The sequence below is a fragment of the Rhineura floridana genome, chromosome 11, assembly GCF_030035675.1.
Source record: "Rhineura floridana isolate rRhiFlo1 chromosome 11, rRhiFlo1.hap2, whole genome shotgun sequence".
NCBI lineage: Eukaryota > Metazoa > Chordata > Lepidosauria > Squamata > Rhineuridae > Rhineura > Rhineura floridana.
The window spans coordinates 39543366-39566993 of record NC_084490.1 but is presented as its reverse complement, the minus strand read 5'-3'; the positions used below and the strand labels follow the sequence as shown (position 1 = coordinate 39566993).

Here is a 23628-nt window from a genome sequence, read left to right as displayed (position 1 = left end):
CTGATTTGGCTTCCAAACGGAGAAAGCAGTGGGCATGGCATGTGGAAAATGCAGGCTAATTCAGCCACCTTCTAAAGAAAGCAACTGGCAGGCACTTTGGGGGGAGGGAATGGTAGCCTCACTGAGAAACAGCGAAGAGTTTTTCAAAATGACACTCAGCAAGCAAACCAACAACATCTCAAAACATCAACATTCATTGTCCAAAATCCCCAGCCATGGGATGGGGCCTCATCACCAGATTGCTCTTGGTGGCAGAAGTCATTTGCCTATGAAAATAGGAGGAGGATTTCCTCAAAACACTGAGGTCCAACCTAAACAAAACATTGAGGTCCAACCTAACTCCTACTGGAAAGTGACAGAGTTCCTGATGAGCAACTGTGGTGTTAGTAAGTCAAATAGAAGTGTCCACATCTGAGGTTCATTTGCTTGGCAGTTATCTTTGTAAGGGGTTGATCAAACTGGAGGCAGGAAGCATTTCAACTTCCCCAATATGGGGTAAAGGCATTAACTGAGAGTAGACATTGTGCCACTGAAACATGTGATTGTATCAGAAGTGAAAAACGGGGGATCCACTTGGAGTTTCCTGTCTTCTGAGGTTCCAGGATGCCGATGGAGAGATTTCTTGTATGAAGAAGATCACACAACTCCTTGCCATAGGTATATAAGCCACTGCCTTGGGAATATTATGGGCTAGTGTACCATAAAATGGAGGAGCTGAATTATACAGTTCACTTTTAAAGAACTAGCTTTCATTGGTGTTGCTACACAATAGCTATGTGTTCATTCATGTTTGTGGACAATTCACAGTAGTTGTAGCTGCTTCATATCTAAGCACAACCAGAGTGCAATCCTCTTATTCTAATAATTTCCATGTTTACTTGGCATGTCCCACTGGATTCAGTGGTTTTACCCTTAGGAGAGTGTGCACTACACTGCAGCCTTAAAGGTGCTGCCATGGTAGGGGTGGGGAACCTGTGGCCCTCCAGATGTTACTGGACTACAGCTCCCATCATCCCCGATGACTGGCCAGGCTAGCTGGGGCTGATGGGCTGAAGTGGAGTCCAACAACTTCTGGAGGGCTACAGGTTCTCTATCCCTGCACTATGGAGTAAATCAGATGCAGATTACTATTCCATGCTCTACAGCAGCCTTTCCCAACCAATGTGCCTCCAGATGTTGTTGGACCACAACTCCCATCTTTCCTGACCATTGGCAATGCTGGCTGAGGCTGATGGGAGTTGTGGTCCAACAACATCTGGAGGCACACTGGTTGGGAAAGGCTGCTCTACAGTTACTATGCATGAATAACTCTCGCAACTACTGGCACGTGTAATGTACACTGCTGTTGTTACAGTCATACACAAAAGTTGTATAATATCTCAGTTATTAATGAGGGGTTTATTATGGCAGAGTTCCTGTATCTTTAACAGGCACAGCTTTGCCTGTGGGATTTCTACCTGTTATGCAACTGCTAAAGATCCAGGGCCTCTATGGGGGTGGGGGAATGCTGGCAGTCTTATTTACTATAGTAAGTACTCCCAATAGCACCTATTCACAGAAACAGTCTCAGCTACACACATGTCATTGTATTCTTACTTCTTACACAGCAGTGCCAATCTCTAATACAGCTTTTGTGTAGGTGCACATAAGGCATTTACAATGCAGCATTTAAAAAATTCATCATCATTTCAGTTCCACTTGCCACCTTTTAAGGGTAATGATGAACTTAGAAGTGAACTACACATGCAGTAGAATCACATGATATGGCCTTTCCTGGACAAGATTGCAAGTGAAAAATAGCAACTTTGAACTGCATGTTTGAATGTTTCCAGGGTAGGTGGGTGGGTGAGATCTGCACACAGACAACTAGCACTTCAAGGGGAAAGCTAGTCTATAACCCTTCTTCCATACATGTCAGGAAAATGTTTATGGGAAAGCATTCAATGTTGCAATTCCCCACTGCAGTCTGGATGATGCAGACCAGGACAATAGGATTGTCTCACATGATATTGGTGAATGCAAGATCATGAATCTGGGGGCAACAGACGACCACCTTCCTATGTGGTAAGTTTCCATGTGGATCCCAGTTGTATGAATCCACACAACTTTATAACTTTTCCGCCTTCTGAACTATAACTATTTTCTAAACTGTTACTCATGTGTCCACAACAGCAGAGTAATAATTGCAAGGTAATTGAATATCAACAGCAATGCAGCCAGCACAAGTTTGCTTAGCGACAACAGTGCAACTATTCTGTACACAAATTACACTGCAGTTACTAAGACCACATCTGCACCTTACTTTTAAAGCCCTATGATATCACTTCCCCCAAAAATCATGGCTTCCCCCCAAAAAAATCCTGGGAACTGTAGTTTGTTAAGGATGCTGAGAGTTGTTAGAGGACTGATGTTCCCCTCACAGAGCTACAGTACTCAGAGTTCCCTGGGAAGAGGGATTGATTGTTAAACTACTCTCAGAATTGTAGCTCTGTGAGGGGGAATAGGGGTCTCCTAACAACTCTTAGCACCCTTAACAAATGACTGTTCCCAGGATTCTCTGGGGGAAGTCATGTCTGTTTAAAGTAGCATAATAGTGCTTTAAATATAAGGTGCAGATGTGACCTAAATTATACAGAGAAATTATGTGCTACTCAAAATGATTACAACAGACATGCAAGGCCATAGCTGTTGCAGAGATGATTGCCACCTATATTTGTGATCCTGATAGAGGCTTTTAAACAGCTACCATGTAGCTGCTACATAATTGAATGTATGCCATGCAACTGTGGAGTTCCTCCTCTGTTAAAGGCACAGAGCATCCATCAGAAAATAAGATGGCAGCCCAAATTAGAGTAACTCTTTCTCTCTTATACCCACTTTCATTGTAATAAGTGCATTTGTGCATGGTGTGGGAGAAAGTGGATAGAAAGAAGTTATTCTCCGTCTCTCAGAACATAAGAACTCAGGGGCCATTCAATGAAACTGTTTGTGGGAGATTCATAGTAGATGAAAGGAAGTAATAACTTCACATGGTACGTAATTGATTTTTGGTATTATTATCTGCATTACCCCATGATGCCATTGGGTTGTATCCAATTAAGCTCTTGACATTAACAGACCTAAGTTAGTTATGACTATTAATGTCAATGGGTCTACTCTGACCACGAGTAACAATGGATAAAGAGGGATTAGACAAATTCAGAGAGGATCATTCTGTCAATGGCTGGTTATCTACTTGCAACATCAAGTGAGGCAGCGTACTACCAAATGCCAACTGCTAGGAACACAGAAGGTGAGGTTGTTTTGCCATGCCCTACTTGTGGGCTTTCCAGAGACATCGGTTTGGCCTGGTGGATGCTGGATTAAATGGACTTTTGACCTCATCCAGGAAACTCTGCTTATGTTCATACTTGCACAGTTGCGAGCCCTTAATGGTCATGGGGTCCTGCCCTGTACCATAGTTACAAGCTTCACCTACTGAGGTTTGCAGCATGAATAACACTCTTACATAACCTACAAATTACCTTGTAAATCAAAATCCGGCTGACAAAGGGAAAATAGTATTAGGGTAACTATAGCTGCTACACTACCTTTATGTGCCACAACAATCACTATTTTCTTAGGTAATTGCTCTGCTTTGCATTTCTGTTTAGACATCTGTAACGTACTCACACAAATTACTCACAGTAGCTTTTATTCCCTTATGGCATAAGTCTTGGACGTTGCAGCTTTATTAAGCCCAAGTAGGTAATGGATTTGTTTCTTTCATTTTTGCTTCACATTCCCTATGCAACAATACTTAAGATTTGCTGGAAGAAAATGTCACTGTTGTTGACTGAATGTAAACGTCCCTGAGTCTCACTCTACCCAGCACTTAAGACTAATGGAAAAGGAAACAATATATATTAAGACAAAGAATGTAGCTGGGAGAGTACAGATCGTTTGTTGGATATTTGTTGGGTTAAGACTTTGAGAACCACTTCACTTTCCTCTCCCACACAAATATCTCAGCTTGATCACAGGGGATGACTTCAAAAGAGACGAACTTATTAGAGCAGATATTCTGCCCTCTGGGAAGTGAAGGGTGCTGCTTGGCTCTGGCTGGCAGAAGACTAAACTGAGCTCACCGCTGAGTATTTTGTAGCTAGCCAGATTGTGATGGAAGGGGCTGTGGTCTACTTTGAGTGGATTTGAAAATGACTAAACTGAAATGGAAGGTGATTTTGTCGTCTGGGGATAAAAGAGAATTTTTACCGTACTGAGAAGTGTCTAGTCAGACTCAGTTATAAGGAGATTCCACTGGATTACACAAGAAGAAGCTCAAGACACTTTGGAGCCAGAGGCAGAAAGACAGTACTCTTTCCCTTCCTCTCTCCATAGTAGTAAACATATAAGAGTAAACTAAATCAGGGTGGCTACCCTGTGGCCCTCCAGAAGTTACTGAACTACAACTTTCATCATCCCTGACCATTGGCTGTGCTAGCAGGGGCTGATGGGAGATGCAGTCCAGCAATATCTGGAGGGCCACAGGTTAACCATCCCTGAATTCAATAATTGATCAGTTGCTGCCTTTTGATGGGTACCAGCCAAATCTGCAACCTGATCTAGGCTACCCTACCCTGTCTAATGGTAAGTAGAGAGCCAGCCCTGAATGTGGGATTTAAGATTTGGGTGGGCTGTGCTGATGAGCTGCCGTCCAAGGAGGGCGCTCCAGAGCAGAAGAAGGTGACATGCTTGGCATTTTACTGCTTCAGGTGAAACTGAAGGATGGTTTGGGACTGAGTCTGAAATGAAAATGATCTGTCAAAACAAAACAAAAAGTTATATAAGTTATGTAAGCATTCCAGATTAGTTGTAGCCGAAGAAATTAACACATGTCCACCCCTTCCAATGTGGATTCTCAGCAAAACAAAGTATAGCCATCTGTTTGTAGATCCTCAATGAAAAGGATCCTATAAAATCAGACAGATGGAGGCTGACAACTCCTTTGCAGCAGTCGGCTGCATCCTGGGGATGTATTTACAGTTCCCCCTCTGTGTGATCACACTGTGATATCCTGATTTACAAGCGGCTGACTCATTGCTTTCCCTTATTTATCCCCACTCTTGCTATTTGGGGCCTGGTTGCTCTGGGTATGTTCCATTGCGTGCTCCAGCAGATGTAACCCAAGAACACACTGCTGTGATTTCATGGAGGCATCTTCATGCCAGGGGCTCTTTGAGTCACAGAAAGGTGGTGGCGGGTGACAAGGCAGAGACAGGGGAGTCAAAGGAGCTGGGGGGGGAGGAAGTACTTTTTTCTGGACTGACTGCACCCTCAACCAATAAAGGAAGGAGCAGAGCAACAGGGTGTGTCTGTTTGTGGACCGGTCTCCTTGCAACCTAGTCCACATGACTCACTTCCCCCCCACACCATGTGGCACCTCCGGCGGCAACCCACTGTGACTTGCCCCATCCCAAATTTAGCCACAGCTGTCTCTCCCTCAGGTCCCCTCTCCAAAAGTGATGTGAAAGGTTTGCTCTGAACTCAATATACTATTTTTGGGTTTGAAAGCCAAACCAAAGACTGGTGTTTTTTGGCTAATTTTCCTGTTTGTTGTTGTTTCTAAATGCAGAGCCTTCCAGTTAAGACGCTGAGATGCAGGGCTGGTCAGGCCAGGATGTGGGGAAGGGTCACTTGGATCAATGAGGAGGGTCACACTTGGGTCACGAGACGTTTGTTGGGCACTTCAGAGTTTCCCATAGGCACCATGCCATCGAGCAGTTCCGAATTGGGCATAGTTAGTGAGGTATCCTCATGGTGTTTCTTCCAGAGGTGGGCCTCCTGAATGGCGGCAGGAGCAGGGGATGGTGGCGGGGTGTATGGGCAGGTAGTGATGTGGATGTATTGCCTTTGCTCCTCACCCTCCGTTTCACGGTGGTAGAAATAGCTGAAGTTGGAGACAATGACAGGCACGGGGAGGGAGATGGTGAGTACTCCGGCAATGGCACACAGGGAGCCCACAATTTTCCCGCCAACAGTCTCAGGGTACATGTCGCCATACCCCACGGTTGTCATGGTGACCACGGCCCACCAGAAGGCCGCAGGGATGCTGGTAAAGTTTGTGTTGTCATAGTCAGCTTCGGCAAAGTAGACAGCACTTGAGAAGAGGATGACTCCAATGAAGAGGAAGAAGATGAGCAAGCCAAGCTCCCTCATGCTGGCCTTGAGTGTCTGCCCGAGGATCTGCAAGCCTTTGGAGTGCCTGGAGAGCTTGAAGATTCGGAAGACCCTCACCAACCGGATGACCCTGAGGATAGCCAGGGACATTGCAGGCTGGGCCACGCCCCGCTGGCGTGCAAATTCAGTGCCGAGAGCCACAAAGTAAGGGATGATGGCCACAAAATCAATCATGTTCATGATGTTCTTGAAGAAGGCTGGCTTACTCGGACAGGCCATGAACCGTACCAGGAGCTCAAACGAGAACCAGCAGATGCAAACGGTCTCTACGATGAAGAAAGGATCTTCTGAATGGGGCTTTGGGGGCGGCAGGGTGTGGTTTATGCTGCTATTCAAACGATGATGAACAAGCTGTGGAAAGCAGGAAGGGGTAGAAGGGGGGGAGATAAATGTTAAGGCATGACTATGTTAACATGGCCTGTTACAAAACCTGAAAAGAGTTGAAAACTGAGCCTTGGAGTACAAAACATTAGAATCAAGAGTGAGTATTTAGACCCACTTCGTCAAATTAAGATGCCAGCACTTGCCCCCTTGGGTGTATCTGTGTCACGCAGTCAATCTCTTCCCAAGGACCACTGCACTGCTTCCTCAAACACTGAAAAGGGCCACACAAGCCATCCTGTCTTCTTCCCAATTTCCACAAACACCATCATAGCCACAAATACAGTCCATATCACTACCATAGCACTCATGCCAGTTCCACCTTAGGGCCATGGCTGGCCCACCATGTGAAGCATATGTTCATGGTACTACCAAAGGATGCTGATGGGAGTGCCAAGGATGCTATTTTTTTACCCTACAGCATGGGTAGCCAATGTGATCCCCACCACATGTCATTGACTACAACTCCCATTGGTCCTAGACAGCATCACCAACAGTCAGGGATGATGGAAGTTGCAGTCCACAACATGGTGAGGGCCTCACATTGCCTACCCCTGCCCTACAGGCTGCAGGGGAAAGGCCCTTCTGTCTGGGAAGCAGCCCCATGTTCACAGAGCCAGCCTACAAATCCCCAGTTTAGCCACAAGTGCTATACTGCAGCCTGCCTAACCAACTTGCTAGTGCTAGGCAAAAGGGACTGCAGGAGCAAAAAAGCAACAGACCAAAGCTGACCTTTGGCGGTGGTAGCATAAAAGAGCAACTTTGACATATAAAAATAAGAAAAGTGGAAAGCCAGGGATGGAAGGAATGAAAAATGTGGAACAAGGCCCTGGTCTAGAACGGGTTCCCAAACTGTGGTCCATGGACCCCCAGTGGTCTGCAAGCTTCATTCAGGTGGTCAACCGCATGTTACAATTAATTTTTAATACAATTTTTGTATTACAAAAATACAATTAAAAGACATAATGTGCTAGCACAGCGCATTACTACTGCTACAAGAGGCAGGGAAATCATGGAGTCCATGGAGAAAAAGTTTGGAGACTCCTGGTCTAGAACATTAAGAAACCTTTGATCAGCAGGTTTAATTATGCCATTGTCCCCTACCATCCAGTCTTCTCTTACTAGCTTAGAAACTTCAAACACTTCATAATCCCCCACATCAACACTGACAAGCTCCTGCTTTTTCCAAAGTTTTCCACAACCCCCCATATAATTCCTGTTCTATACAAGACACCACAATCACACAATTTGTGCACCACAGAGAGAAGCTCAGGCTGTACTTTCACATTGTACTGTATGACACCACCTCATGCACATGACCTATTCAGCTGTCTTCGAGGTGGCCAGGTAACAGAGGCGGGCATGTGCATGATACAGAGAGCTATGGGTACAGACATTGGTTCTTGGCTATCACTGTGGGGTGCTCACAGATGGGGAGAGCACATAGTATAGTGGCTAAGAGTGGGCTGTGAATCAGGAAGTAGGTGGAGGAGAAATTAGTTCATTTTAATGTGAACCTACTACCTAATTTGCACTTTCAAAAACAATAAGCAAACCAAAACAATTTGCAAACCAAATCCTTCAAAATTTGCACTTCTCCAAATTTTGCATTGCAGTTCTCCAACCAGTGTGTACAAAAATGCATATATTAATGAAATAACCACACAAAATACATTATATTAGGGGAAACAGCTTGCTAAAATGTATATTAGGCAAAATTGCACATGAACATGTGTATATTAGACAGAATTGCTTCAAAAATCTGTGTATCAGGAGAAATGCATACAAAAATGCTGCTGGATTAAAAAAAATTTTTTTTAATGTAAATCACAAACTGATGTGGAAATGTGGAAAACTGAAGACTGGAAATGAGAAACCAAAACAGGCAGATTTGTCCATGTCTTTCTGGAAGCCTCCGGTTTGAATCTTGCCACTGATGTGAACTGATGTGAACACAGGCAAGTCACTCGCAGCTTCTGCAATATGGGGAAAATAACACTAACTTATCTTAATGGGCCATTGTAAGGATCCAGACTAGCTTGGAAGTAATTTGTTAGGAGGCACAATTGCTTTTTTGAGGAACAAGTGGGTAATTTTTAAACATTTTGATTGTAATAGAAAGAGGAATAATTGTATTACTTTTAAGGTGTAATTGTAATGCTTCCACCATTACTTTTGGGCATTGCTGGGCGGGGGAGCAGGGGAAGTCTTCTGCTCCTCTGATTCATGGATGAAACTCATGTGCTTCAGACTCGGCTTCTGTGCAGCGTGAGTCTTCCCTCATGCTCTGTGGGTGTTTAGAAGGTGATGAGGGAAGAGGTAGAGAGCGAGACGGGGTGGAGTGGAGAGAAAAAAATAGTTTTAAAAAATGGATGGTGGTGGTGAAGAATGGAGTGGCGGGAGAAAGGAGCCAGAGTGCAAGGATGTGGATGAAGGAGGAGAAGGCACCAGCAGAATGGAGATGAAAAACTGGAGGTGAGAGACGATGACACATGTGTGTGTGTATGTGAGTGAATACTGTGTTTGCACTTGGTGCATGAAGTGCCCTCTGCTGTACTCACTGGCTACTTTGCTGCATTTGCAGTGTTTTAACTTATTTTTTGCAAGTAAAGTAATGCTCAAGATTCTACAACAAAGGCTGTTGCCATATATGGAGCGAGAAATGCCAGACGTCCAAGCTGGATTTAGAAAGGGAAGAGGCACCAGAGATCATATCGCAAACATACATTGGATAATGGAACGGACCAAGGAATTTCAGAAGGAAATCACCCTGTGCTTTATAGATTACAGCAAAGCCTTTGACTGTGTAGATCATGAAAAACTATGGAATGCTTTAAAAGAAATGGGGGTGCCACAGCATCTGATTGTCCTGATGCGCAACCTATACTCTGCACAAGAGGCTACTGTAAGGACAGAATATGGAGAAACCGACTGGTTCCCCATCGGAAAGGGTGTGAGATGGGTGTATTTTATCACCCTATTTATTTAATCTATACGCAGAACATATCATACGGAAAGCAAGATTGGATCAAGAAGAAGGAGGTGTGAAAATTGGAGGGAGAAATATCAATAATTTAAGATATGCAGATGATACCATACTACTAGCAGAAACCAATAATGATTTGAAACAAATGCTGATGAAAGTTAAAGAGGAAAGCAGAAAAGCAGGACTACAGCTGAACGTCAAAAAGACTAAAGTAATGACAACATTTATGCAACTTTACAGTGGACAATGAGGACATTGAACTTGTCAAGGATTATCAATACCTTGGCACAATCATTAACCAAAATGGAGACAATAGTCAAGAAATCAGAAGAAGGCTAGGACTGGGAAGGGCAGCTGTGAGAGAACTAGAAAAGGTCCTCATATGTAAAGATGTATCACTGAACACTAAAGTCAGGCTAATTCAGACCATGGTATTTCCGATCTCTATGTATGGATGTGAAAGTTGGACAGTGAAAAAAGCTGATAAGAGAAAAATCAACGCATTTGAAATGTGGTGTTGGAGAAGAGCTTTGTGGATACCATTGGACTGCAGAAAAGACAAATAATTGGGTGTTAGAACAAATTAAACTAGAACTATCACTAGAAGCTAAAATGATGAAACTGAGGTTATCACACTTTGGACACATAATGAGAAGACATGATTCACTAGAAAAGATAATAATGCTTGGAAAAACAGAAGGAAGTAGAAAAAGAGGAAGACTAAACAAGAGATGGATTGATTCCATAAAGGAAACCACAGACTTGAACTTACAAGATCTGAACAGGGTGGTTCATGACAGATGCTCTTGGAGGTCACTGCTTCATAGGGTCGCCATAAGTCGTAGTCGACTTGGAGGCACATAACAACAACAGCAACTTTTTTTTGCACCCCAAGGGAAAATATTTGCTTGGGTAGGTGACTTTGGGCCACTGCCTCTCAGCCTCAGAGGAAGGCAATGGTAAACCACCTCTGAATACTGCTTACCATGAAAACCCTATTCATAGGGTTGCCATAAGCTGGAATCGACTTGAAGGCAGTCCATCAGGTGTGTGCTTTAGTTGGTGGCAAGGCAGAGTCTGGGAGGTGGATGAGTGAGAGACAACACTTGCTGGCTGAGAGATTGTGTGTGTGTGGGGGTTTGCACTTGGTTTGACACGTAAAGCTCTGATCTGTGGCCTCTGCCTCCCTCCCCTCCTCCTTTGCCAGCACAGAGATCACCACTGCTAGCTATCTAGCCAGCCTACCTCCTACACCTTAATAATGTTTGCTTGCTCGGGTGAGCTCCGCATGCGCTTTAGTTGCTGACAGGAGATTTGTTCTATATAGTTCCTTCCTTCCTTCCAAAGCTCCAAAACAAACCCATTTCAATCCATCCATGCCCCCCACCACTATAGCCAATTTTGTAATAGGGCAGAGGCTTGTGAAGAATTAATTAATTACTATTACAATTAATAATATTTTTGGCTACATTTTATACGTCCATCATTGCTGCCGGTGGGGAGTAGATATGAGATTCTGTTATGCCATTCTGTTAATCTTATGGATAAAAACAATGATTCTACTACCCTCTGTGTTTTAATGTTGTTTTAGGCTACTTAGGTGTGCAGCAGCCAAGGCTAGCACCTTGTAGGCACTCTAGTTTGTTTTTAAAGTAACTTAACTGCAGTTGTAGTGATTACTTTTCAATAATACTAAAGTAATCAATTCCTTTCAGAACAATTGTAATTGTAATGGTTACGTGGGGGCCACGTAACAATAATTGTAATTTATTCCTTTTAAAAAGAAATCTTCCAAGCTTTTAAAGGACTATAACTAGAAGACACATGGGAAGCACTTTGAACACATAAAAGCACTATTCAAATATTAAGTATTATTGTTCACCCCAAATGCTTCAGTTGGATGGCCAACTTTTTGTTTTGAATTGACGGTATTATGTTTTTAATGCTGTGAATATCTTTGGAACTGAAAAGCAATATATATAAACATGGTACATAAATAAAATTAAAATGTACTTTTCTGGTATGTATATACAAGAAAACTAGAAAGATGCAATAAAAGATTTTTATTTTATTTTGTCTCTCATATGTTAGCAAGTGAGTAGTGCTAAGCAACTTAGGTCTACCATTCTGTCTCCGTGGCTAGTGTTTACCCATTACTGGGAATAAGCAATTTGGAGGCAGTGGAGACTGGTGGCTCCACTGTTTGTGGGGCAGTTAATCCACTCCGGGTTTTAGTCTGAATTTTCATGGCGCTTAGTGCACCTTGGATAGCTCCTTGAAAGTTTGGATTAAAACCTAGGGCATTAAAACTGCCCCATTGACATCAGAGCCACCAGTCTCCACTGTTTGGAGGAATTACATCCATGAACAACCTATGAAGAACAGATTAAAGAACTGGGTATGTTTAGCTTGGAGAAGAGAATATTAAGGAGAACAAGGCAGCTGTCTTCAAATATCTGAAGGGCTGTCACACAGAGGATGAGAGCAAACTTGATTTCTGTTGCTCCAGAGGACAAGAACTGCAAGGAAATCTGCAAGGAAGCAGATTTGGGCTAAACATCAGTAGAAAATTCCTAATGATAAGAGCTATTTCACAGTAGAGCAGACTTCCTTGGGAGATGGTGGGATCTCCTTCACTAGAGGTATTTAAGCAGAGGCTATATATGCATATTTCATTGTACATCCTGCATTGAGCATGGAGCTGGACTGGATGACCTCTAAGATAACTTCCAGTTCTAAGGCTGCATACACACCACACATTTAAAGCACATAGTTCCCCTCAAAGAATCCTAGGAATTGTAGTTTGTTAAGGGTACTGGGAAGTTTCAGCTCTGTTAGGAGTAAACTACAGTACCCAGGATTCTTGGGGGGAAGTAGGGTTGCAACTTGGTTCCCAGGCCTGGCCTCCAAGAGGTCTTCTGTATCTTTAAAAGTTGTGCAGGAGGATGGGAGAATTCCACCTTGTGGTTTTCCCATTACAGTATTGCAAGAACACTTGCACTTGGCTAACTTTCTCTTCTCCTAAAGATACAGGATCAGTCTCCGACCCTGAGCCTGGCAACCCTAGAGGGAAGCCATGTACTTTAAATGCATGGTGTGTAAGCAGCCCAAAACTGACTGATTCTATGACTTAGAAGACACAGTTTTCAGTGGGATCAAGCCTGTGGATTTCTGAGGAAGACAGCACACACTCACAAAACATTTGGGGTACCCTTTCAAATAAAGTCATTTTCATTTCTTCAAAGGGAGTGGCTTCACATAACTCAAATATTCTATATGTTGTGAGTAAACACATACAAGAGGCCTACACACCTGGATTGGTTGTGACCTGGAGAGCAGGAAAGGAAGGAAGGGGACACTAGGTTAGGTGGGCCCTTGGTGTTATTGGGGTCCACAGTGAGGTAGGGAGAGAAAAATATCAAGGTTTATGTATTGCAGATTTATTTCAAGGCAGTGGTTGGAGGGAACCAGCGAGTGGGAGGTAGTGAGAGGGGGTACACCAGTTTAGCCTAGATATTCCCAGGGAGAATCAAAGCTGTTTCTAAAGTCTGGAGAAAAGCCGAATGTCAAGGTCAAATGTCTCTCCTGGCTCTGTCCTCTGGTCAGCTCTTATTTCCTGGCTCGCTAATTTTGACTCCTGTTCACTAAGTAAGCAGGGCTTGTTTGCTTTGCAAGCAAGTGAGGTGTGTGGTGGTGAGTTGGGGTGAAGCTCAGCTCTTAGACCTGTTCAGACTCGGAATAGCCCCTGGACTAGCTCAGTCTGTCTGACATACATGTGTAGAACACACTAAGGCTACAATCCAATACAGACTTACCTGGGAGTAAGTCCCATTGAACCCAATGGAGCTTACTTCTGAGCAGACATGTATTGGATTGCAGCCTAAGGCAGGTATGGGGAACCTTTGGCCTTCCAGATGTTGCTGCACTACAATTCCCATCAGCCTCAGCAAGCAATGGGCAGGGATGATGGGAGTTGTAGTTCAGCAACATCTGGAGAGGCAAAGGCTGCTCCTGCTCTAAGGGTTGCATCCAGCATTAGTTATGCTCAGAGTAAACCAATTGGAATGAATGCACATGATTAACTTGGATCCATGAATTTCAGTGGTTCTACTCTGAGTGTAACTTAGTAAAATACAACCCTAAAGGTTTATTTTCCCCAAACTGGTAGATCAGGACGTGAAATGCAAACAGAGCTTCTTTACATTTGTCATAGAGATCATTCTGACTGGTTCCAGAGAATTCCTGCATTCTCTATGCAACTTGTGCTGTTTCTGTAGTACCTATCATTTCCCAGAGAGCTCAAAGCGGACTCCATTGAACTGTCAACTCAAGCAATCTCTTATCTATTTTTTGACAAGCCCCAGATTTACTTAGCTGTAGTCTAGAGAGGGAACTACATCCATTGCCTTTAGAGACCATTCTCTAAAATCCAGAACACATCCTACATACTAATAGTGACCTTTTTCTCCAAGTTAAAGCCTTATGCATCCAAAACGGCACCACCTCCACACGAGGTGGCACGTATGGGCCTCCCTTTCCATTTTATTTTCACAACAACCTTATAAGATCAGCTAGGCTGAGAAATATATGGCTGGCCAACAATCACCCAGTATGGATTGTGAGCAAACGTCCATATTTATTTATTTAATTAAATTTATATCCCACCGTTCCTCCCAGTAGGAGCCCAGGGTGGCAAACAAAAACACTAAAAACACTCTAAAACATCATAAAAACAGACTTTAAAATATATTGAGACAAAACATATTTAAAAACATATTTTTAAAAAAGCTTTAAAAACATCTTAAAAAGCAGTTCCAACACAGATGCAGACTGGGATAGGGTCTCCACTTAAAAGGCTTGTTGAAAGAGGAATGTCTTCAGTAGGCACTGAAAAGATAACAGAGATGGTGCCTGTCTAATATTTAAGAGGAGGGAATTTCAAAGGGTCGGTGCCACTACATTAAATATTCGCTTCCTATGTGGTAAGCGGCGGTAACGCAGCTGAAGCTCTGCTCACGGCCGGAGTTCGATTCCAACGGAAGGAGGAAGTCGAATCTCCGGTAAAAGGGGTCGAGGTCCACTCAGTCTTCCATCCATCCGTGGTCGGTAAAATGAGTACCTGGCATATGCTGGGGGGTAAAGAAAGGCCGGGGAAGGAACTGGCAATCCTACCCCATATATACGGTCTGCCTAGTAAATGTCGCAAGACGTCACCCTAAGAGTCGGAAACAACTCGCACTACAAGTGCGGGGACACCTTCTTCACCTTTACCTTTTTCCTATGTTGTGCAGAACGGACCTCCTGATAAGATGGTAAATCATCTCATCTGCAAAACGTAGTGATCGACTGGGTATCTAATGGGTAAGACGATCTTTCAGGTATTCTGGTCCCAAGCTGTATAGGGCTTTGTACACCAGAACCAGAACCTTGAACTTGGCTCGGTAGCTAATTGGCAGCCAGTGAATGTAATGGTGGGGGACCATCACATGTGAAGAGGCAGTTCCCCCTTTCTTTCCCTACCTGTTGCCTGAATAGATTCCAAGCTCCTATCTCTCTCCCCCAACCTGAATGCGGTGGCTACTGCATGCAGCACCTCAGGGAGCAATTAGTGGAGTTCAGGATTTTCAGCTGGAATATGGCATGGGGAGGAAAGATTAAGCAACTCTTCCTGCATACCATGGCCCCAATCTGTCTGGATTTTGGGGGGGGGGATTAGGCAGTCAGCATACCCTTAAAAGCGCATGTTTAGCAAAATGTGTCATTTGACCCTGAGAGATGTGCCAGCATGCTGATCCCCTGATCCAAACAGAGCTCCCTGCATCTCTTTGTACTGTCAATGTGTTGGGGTATGTGTAACTAATGCTATGGATGCGGGGCAGGGAGGCTTGGCCCCAGCCTGGTGCTGTCTCAATTCACATTATCTTTAGTCCAACAGGAAATTAGTACTGTGATTCTGGGCTTATCTACACAGTGGTTCACTGTGTGTTTGGTGCTACTCACATCTCCTTTAAATTGGCATGGTTCAACATGATGTTACTGGCAAACAGAAGCTATTTCACAGTTTTCCCTGTGTAAATACCTACTAACCCAATCCACTGATAATAAGAAAAGGGAAGAAAAAAAGTTTTTACTCCCTTTCTCTAGGGGCTCATCTACATGGGAGCATTTATTTGTAGCAAAAAAGCTTCATTTACCTTCACTTTTCATTGGCATCGTCCACAGTTCCTGCTCAATGTAAGCTGCCAATCACTTTTTCCCATTCACACAAGCAGGCATTCCTCTGGGAAGAATTAGTCTTGCTTTTCCCTTGTGGCCCCACCCTCTAATTATACATTTCTACTCCCTCTGGTTGCTAAGGTGACCAAGCATTCTCAGTCTGTTCTACCAGCTGCATTAAGTTCCTTAAAAAAAAACCCCAGAAGTGTGAATATCTGTGTTTTCTCTGGTAGGATCCAGCTGAAATACAAATCTTTGTTTGAGCAGTGTTATGCTTTTGCATACAAGTTAGAGGGAAAAGAAAATAATGGCACTGTTTACAGCAACATAAAAAAGGCCAGCAAAATGGAGAACAACTGGAAGTTGCTTGTCAGCCTACAGGAAATGAAATGAAAGAAGGGAAGAGGAGGGAGTGGGCATGGAGAGGGGAATGATTGACACATCCACCTAAAAGCATCGGAGCAAAGCATCTGCAAGCACTAGAGAAAGGGAGTGAAGACTTTTTCTTCCTTTTTCGTATTATCAGTGGATCAAGTTAGTACGGATATACAGGGGGAAAACTGTGTAATAGCTTCTGTTTGCCGGTAAAGTCATGTGAACCATGCAAGTTTAAAGGAGATGTGAATAGCACCGAACACACAGTAAGCCACTGTGTAGATAAGCCCTAGTGCTTTCAGACGTTTTGCTCTGATGCTTTTAGGTGGGTGTGTCAATTGTTCCCCTGTCCACGCCCACTCCCTCATCTTCCCTTTGTTCATTTTATTTCCTGTAAGCTGACAAGCAACTTCCAGTTGTTCTTTTCCATTTTGCTGGCCTTTTTTATGTTGCCTCAAATGGTGCCATTATTTTCTTTTCCCTGTAACTTGTGTGCAAAAGCATAACACTGCTCAAACAAAGATTTGTATTTCAGCTGGATCCTGCCAGGAAAAACACAGATGTTCACACTTCCGGGTTTTTTTTTGCAGCTTGTAGAACAGACTCCTAGCAACCAGAGGGAGTGGAAATGTATAATTAGATGGAGGGGCCATAAGGAAAAGGCGAGACTAATCCTCCCCAGAGGAATGGCTGCTTGTGTGAATAGGAAAAAGCAATTGGCAGCTAACTTTTGAGCAGGAACTGTGGACGATGCAAATGAAAAGCGAAGGAATGTGTTTCCTATGAAGAAATGCTCCTATTGAACCCTCAAACGTCCTACCCACATTTGTCCTGGGGGAAACAACTGGATGAAACAGGATCAAGTTGCTTTCATGCCTCAGGGCTTTTGCAGAGGTATATGCGTATGTGTGAGAGCGCTTGTCTGTGTACATATATGGACTTTTAGTGTTATCCATGCTGAATCTTTGGAAGGCGCAGGCTTTAAGCTTAAATAAAATAAATAATCCATCTTAGGCTTCATCTAATCCTAACATTATGATGTTATGCAGATATACTAATATTAGTGATTTCCAGTAATATGAATTACAGACAAGTAGAGTGTTACTAAACCAGGGAGGTAGCATTGAGTTTAACCCCTCCTTAATTGCAAGGCACATATTTCTATACAAAGCAGAGTACAGAGACAGTGTATTTTTGTACTACAGCCTGCTGTGCTGTGCCAGCCCACATCCCACCAATATTTGTTATATTACAGCAGTGTTATAACACTTGTTCATTTATATGGAACCACTGGAAGTGGTAAAAATATGACATAGTTGACAATTAGCTGCCATTTAAATGGTACCATAGATGGACTGCCTCACCCTGCTCAATGGTAGGGCCGGCCCTACTTGGCTTTGTAGCTTGCTTTTCATATTCATACCAGCAAGTTGGATCTTGGTTCAATCAGTCTTGCACCTCCCTTTATGCTTTAGGTGGGCTGTCTGCTTTTTAAAATCATAAATTTTAAAGATCCACATAACACAAAAACTGTCGAAAACTTCTTTGTGGACAAGAGAGAGGGATGTGTGCTACTGGATTTTTCAGAACTTATTGTGACACAGAAAGGTATGTTTTCTATTTAATGCTAAGGGCATTCTCTCCAATCGGTCTCAGTGTCCTTAAGATGTTACGTCTGGTCTTCATAGACTTTTGACAATTTAAGTCAACATGAACAGGGTAATTCACAAAGCTCCTTCCAAATCTGGAAAAGGGATACTGCAGTCAGGATGACAGGAGGACAAGAAACTGAAGACACTTTCAGACGGTTGCTATTTTCATGTGGGATTCAGTCACATTCCGACAAGTTCAGGTTGCAGAACTGAAGTTAATTTAGAGCTCTTCTGCAACAAATCCACTTCCCCCCAAACATCAGACTTTTTGCAAGAAGAAAAGTGATGAGAAAACGCACTGAAAAGTGTGGGGTAACATTTGCTTCATCCAATGTCATCTAACCTCTCTGCAAAACATCAGAATGGGTGCTCAGTAAATAGCTGATATCGTCTAACCTCCCCACAGCTTTCTGCAAACAAATCAGGATCAATGCTCAATAAATAGGTCATTGGGAGGCGACCTTTGTCTCAAATACCTGGGCCCATAACATTTCAGAGGTCAGCAGGGCCTCATGGGAAAATGGGGGGGGGAACTAAGGGCATTTCCACACTGTTGCTATTTTTGGGTGGGATTCAATCACACACCAACATATTCAGGTTGCTCAATCTTAGTTGATTCATTGGGAGGTCTGCGCACCAAACCTGCTTTCCCCAAACAGCGGATGCTTTTCTATAAGGAAGTGATGGGAAAATGCTCTGGAAAGTGTGGAAGAACACTTGCTTTGACACAACATCATCTAACTTCCCCGTAAACAAATCAGAATGAATACTCATTAATTAGCCAATGTCATCTAATCTCCCTGCAAAGTAATAGGGACGAATGCTCAGTAAACAGGTCATCTGAAAGCAACTTAAGTGGGGTAAATAAAACACCAGCCATAGAAAACGAAGCCACTGGACCAAGCCTCATCATGGCACAAAATCAGACATGCAAGGGTTGCAGCATAGCATTGAAACAAAACCCAAAGTTGGCTGAATTTTCAATTACAAATCCAAAACCTCAGCATCTGATTTGCAGGGATGCTTTCAAACATTAATAAATAAATGGCCATTGAGGTGGTGTAAAATATTAGTTTGCTAAATTTACTGCTTTGTGACCTTACTATTTGAGTGGTCCCAAACAACTCTATTGGTCTTACTACTCAGCTTCACCATAGCAACTAAAGATACGTGCCTCTTTAATTAGACATGTGTATATATATGTGTATCGGGAGTGTGGGAAACTCCTACTCAATAACAGAGGGAACTAGCTTGGCACAGCAATAGTCATGCCTCAGTTTAACCCCGCAGGCTGCAATCAGAACATTACATAAAACTGCTTTGCCGAATATAGTTCCAAGTAATTAGCCTTTGGTGTTGATGGCTTTCTAGACGGTGGTGACCAGAATAAGATAACAAACTCCACAGATGTGTCAGCTTCTCAAATTTCCAAGGGGACGGGGAAGGCAGGACAAGATTGTGAAAGGAATATCTTGTGAGTGACCCATATCACGGGGGAAAGCAACTTGTGGGGGAAAGCAGCCACATGCAGGCTGCTCCACACTTGCACCCCTTCAGAGGAAGGCGTTTCACAAGGGGCTGCAAATGGGAACACGGAGCACCCTATATTAAATTTGTGAGGGAGGGCTTTGGCTCGAGCACCAATGAAACTCCACCCTTATAATATTCCTCATACTGTGCCTTTTTTTTTCTAGAGCTCCTTAGATTTTATACAGTTGGTCCCATAGTATACAAAATACAATGACAGAAGACTTCTGGAAGTTTGCTAAAAAAAACCCTCTCTCTCTCTCTCACACACACACATATACACAGTTTCCCCTGTCAATAATAGGAAAAGCCTTATTGATGTTTTTAAAGTTTTTCATTATTTTATATTTGTTCTAATGCCCCCCTAAAGGCCTGTATCTGATACATTTTGCGATATCATAATGTGGCTAAATCAATAATAAATTGTGACTCCATATTTTAAATCCCTAAAGTAGGTTGTATATGTGGTTCCCTAATATGGCCAGCCTTAAATTTCAAAGAGATGCTTTCGAGTGCTTTCTCCTTTCTTGCAGATACCGAAACATCCAAGTGATGAAGTGGAAATGGATGTACAATGCATTATAACCTCCCATTCCTGCAAGAAACTGAGGGAGCTTCTAGACCGTGGCTATTTTGGGGTGGGATTCAGTCACATACTAGCACATTCTGGTTGCACAATTATAGTGGATTGGAAGCTCTTGCACAACAAACTTGCTGCCCCCCAAAATCAGACTTTTTGCAATAAGGAGAATGACAGGAAAATGCATTGGAAAGTGTGTGATAACATTTGCTAGACGCAACATTGTCTAACCTCCCTACAAACAAATTAGAATAAATGCTTATTAAACAGCTGACTTTGTCTAATCTTCCTGCAAACTTTGGGCAATTAAAATGAGTGTTCAACAAACAGGTTGTCTGGAAATAACCTGAGAGCGGCAGTTTAGCTTCCAGTGGTACAGAGGGTTAGAGTCTTACGACTGGAGGAACCTGGGCTTAAATTTCCACTCAGCCATGAAGCTCACTTGGTGACCTTGAGCCAGTCACTTGTTTTTGGTCTAACGTACCTCACTGGGTTGTTGTGAAGATAAAATGGAGGAGGGGAAAGATCCATGCATGCTGCCTTGAGCTCCTTAGAGGAAGGGCAAAATATAAATATATACATTGTTAGAATAAGCAAACCTGCATGTTCTCTTTAAGGGATATTTTGGGAAATATCCCATGTACCTGTTTACCAGTGATGTAACTTCCTAAAGGGTGGGGTTACCTGGCTTCTCTTCCTCCTCCTTTGTCTGGTAGTTTTTGCATATTCTCCGTTAAGCCTGAGGAGAGAGAAGCAGCCACATGCTCCTCTCAAGATGACCATTATAATGAACAGAGACTTTTACTTTTCTTTCACCTAAGATAGAGCCTATGTTTCCTGAACATATGAAAGGTTGTGAGTAAACATTCTTTATCTTTTACTTAAGAAGATTGTGTCTGTTATTAATTGTGTCTGAGGGAAAGGGTGGACTGGTTGATTCTCTGGTTGATTTATATCTCTGCTAAGAAATAGGACCACAAAACTATTCCTATTTCACACATATTTTTTAAAATACCAAACAACATAACAAATCTTATGAGATAGGGCTAGTCTAAAAAGACAGTGGGTTGGATCCACACTAAGTTGCACTTTCATTCCTTTGAAATCAATGTGGAGTTTGTCACACAACTAATGCCCCATTGATTTCAATGAGACTAAAGCAGGGATGGGAAACCTGCAGTCCTCCTGACTTGCCATACTCCCACTCCCATCACCCCCGATCATTGAATATGCTGCTTGGGGCTGATGGAATCCAATAACATCTGGCCACAGGTTCTCCACCCTTAGACTAAAGCTTGACTAACTTAGTCTGAATCCACCCCCAAGGTTTTCCTCCAAGGCCAGCTTCTCTCTGCTGACTGGGCATATGTCTGTTTCCTACAGCTGATCTCTCAAGAGACTATGATCATATTCTGATCTCCCAAAGCCAACTAGGTTCTCACAAGCAATCACATACAATCTCAACCCCACAACTCAACTAATCCCCTGCTGGGTTTTTTTCAATTATAGCAGGCACTGTTCCATCAGCTTCCCAACCCACTCTCAGCCCATAAATCCAGAAGACCCCTGCCTTGGACCCCACCGTTTAGACAGCTGTTCCCCTAACCCCCCTCCATGAGGTTCTCCAAGTTCTTTCTCAGCCCTGCCAGCTGAGATCCTTTAACTGGAGATTGATCCTGGGATGTTCCACATGCAAAGCATGAGCTCCACCACCAGCCTCTGGCCCCTCTGTGCATCAGTGGTGGTGAGCAGATTTAAATATGAAGCCCCTTTGTGTTACTGGATGCATACATGCACATGAAGGGCATCTGTCAGCCCTGTGCTTGTTAACTTCCTTGAAATTCAGGTTTTTAAATTGCCCAAAATCATCATGTGGCTCCAAAGACTTAGACTGTTTGCACATATGATGTTTAAATTGTGTTTTGTGTTATTTGCATTTGCCACATCTGTCATTTGAATTCTGTCTACTTATAAAGTGCATTAGAAATTTCTGTCTTCTACTCAGAGTAGGCTCACTGAAATTAATGGTCCTAGGTTAGACATGTCAATTAATTTTACTGGGTCTTCTCTGAGTATGATTAACATTGGATACAACCAATTAACAACATGCTAATATGTAGATAATGTGCTTTTAGTGTCATGTGCAAAATGACTTCCATTTAACCACCATTCTTTCTACGCAGCTCTTGGAAGGTGTCTGCGTAACTCAAAAGCTTGCACATCATACATTAAGAATACAGTAACAGAACCGGGAATCTAATAAACTATCCTTTTCTGCAGCTTTGATTAACTGTTTAACACTGCACCAAACTCTAATTGCACCTGTAAGCTTAGCAAATTACAATTCTATTGTACTCAAGGAGGCCCACTGAAATTAATGGGCTTAAATTAGTCATGTTCATTAGTGTCATTATAACTAATGTTGGATGCAACACACACTTGGGGGAGTAAGCTGCACTAAACTCAGTGGGACTAACTTCCAAGTAGACATGATAGCCTTGCATATGCATAAGCAAATTTCTATGATCTGTGAAATGTGTCTACTCAACCTGCATTGCAGGTCATTCTACAGTAAAGTAAGTGGTCCTGCGATTGTTCATGATGCAACTCACACAGCTCATCCCACATTTAAAATATCACTGAAACATTTGACAGAGGTTGGCAGCATTGACACACTCCATGAATGGCAACCTGCAAACTAGGTTGCAGAGGAGCATTAGCATGATTGCTTCACCACAGGTTGGCCCCCATCAAGTCAAACAAAGATGTTTCTTTTTAATTAATCATTTATTAAGAAGCTGTAGGAGGGGGTAGATATACACAAACATTAAATGAACACCACCTGTATATGCTCAGTCTGCATGTGTGTTAAAGCACACAGAGATGTAAGAGAGAACAGGGGAGAGACGAAATAAAAGGGGCGAGAAAGATAGATGAAAGAGAACATACATAGACAGAGCAGAATGCACCATATCTTATATCTGACATTCCTCTTGGATATGAATGAGGTTTAAGGATAGCCAGCACTGAAAGACACATAGGCTTGGTTTAGACATTTAAATGCTGGTGTATCATGTTGGTTTTTTTGGCCTGACATCATTATATCTGTGAAGGAGGTCATAGTCAGTGAAAGGGCGTATAGAACACAGGAAGCTGTCTTATGCTGAGTCACAACACTGGTCCATCTAGTTCAGGTGTAGGGAACTTTGGGCCCTCCAGATGTTGCTGAACTACAACTCCCATCATCCCTGGCCATTGGCTATGCTTACTAGGGTGTTGTAGTCCAGTAACACCTGGAGGGCCAAAGGTTCCCTACATCTGATCTGGCTGATTCACATGATACAGTAAGCCAAACTATGGCTTGCCAGGACTATGTGTTATGTGGGCTCCCAGAATGGAACTTGCAGCTGCTTTCTTCCTCCTTGGTCCTTTTTTAAATCTCTCTTCAGTAACAATGAGCAGTTGCCAAGATTTGTTCTAACCAGACCATTGTCTATTCTGAGTGGTAGCAGCTGTCCAGGATTTTAGACAGGGGTCTCTCCCAACCCTACTTGGAGATGCTGGGGATAAAAACTGGGGCCTTCCTGCATGCAGAACAGATGCTCTACCACTAAGGTGTGGCCCTTTCCCAGAGTCAAAAGTTTTAATTGTTTGTCCCCAAATCAGTCCATAATATTAGGATTGAAAGTGTT

General features: G+C 43.0%; 1 protein-coding gene across 1 annotated transcript in view; it reads right to left on the bottom strand.

Annotated features, from left to right (window-relative positions):
• Positions 1–1210: 1210 nt before the first annotated feature.
• KCNA7 (potassium voltage-gated channel subfamily A member 7) overlaps positions 1211–23628 on the bottom strand; it is a 35357-nt gene continuing 12939 nt past the window's right edge. Inside the window, exon 2 of the mRNA XM_061589661.1 lies at positions 1211–6570. Coding sequence (XP_061445645.1) covers positions 5695–6570 — 876 coding nt within the window. The 3' untranslated portion in view covers positions 1211–5694. The remainder of the gene's footprint in view (positions 6571–23628) is intronic.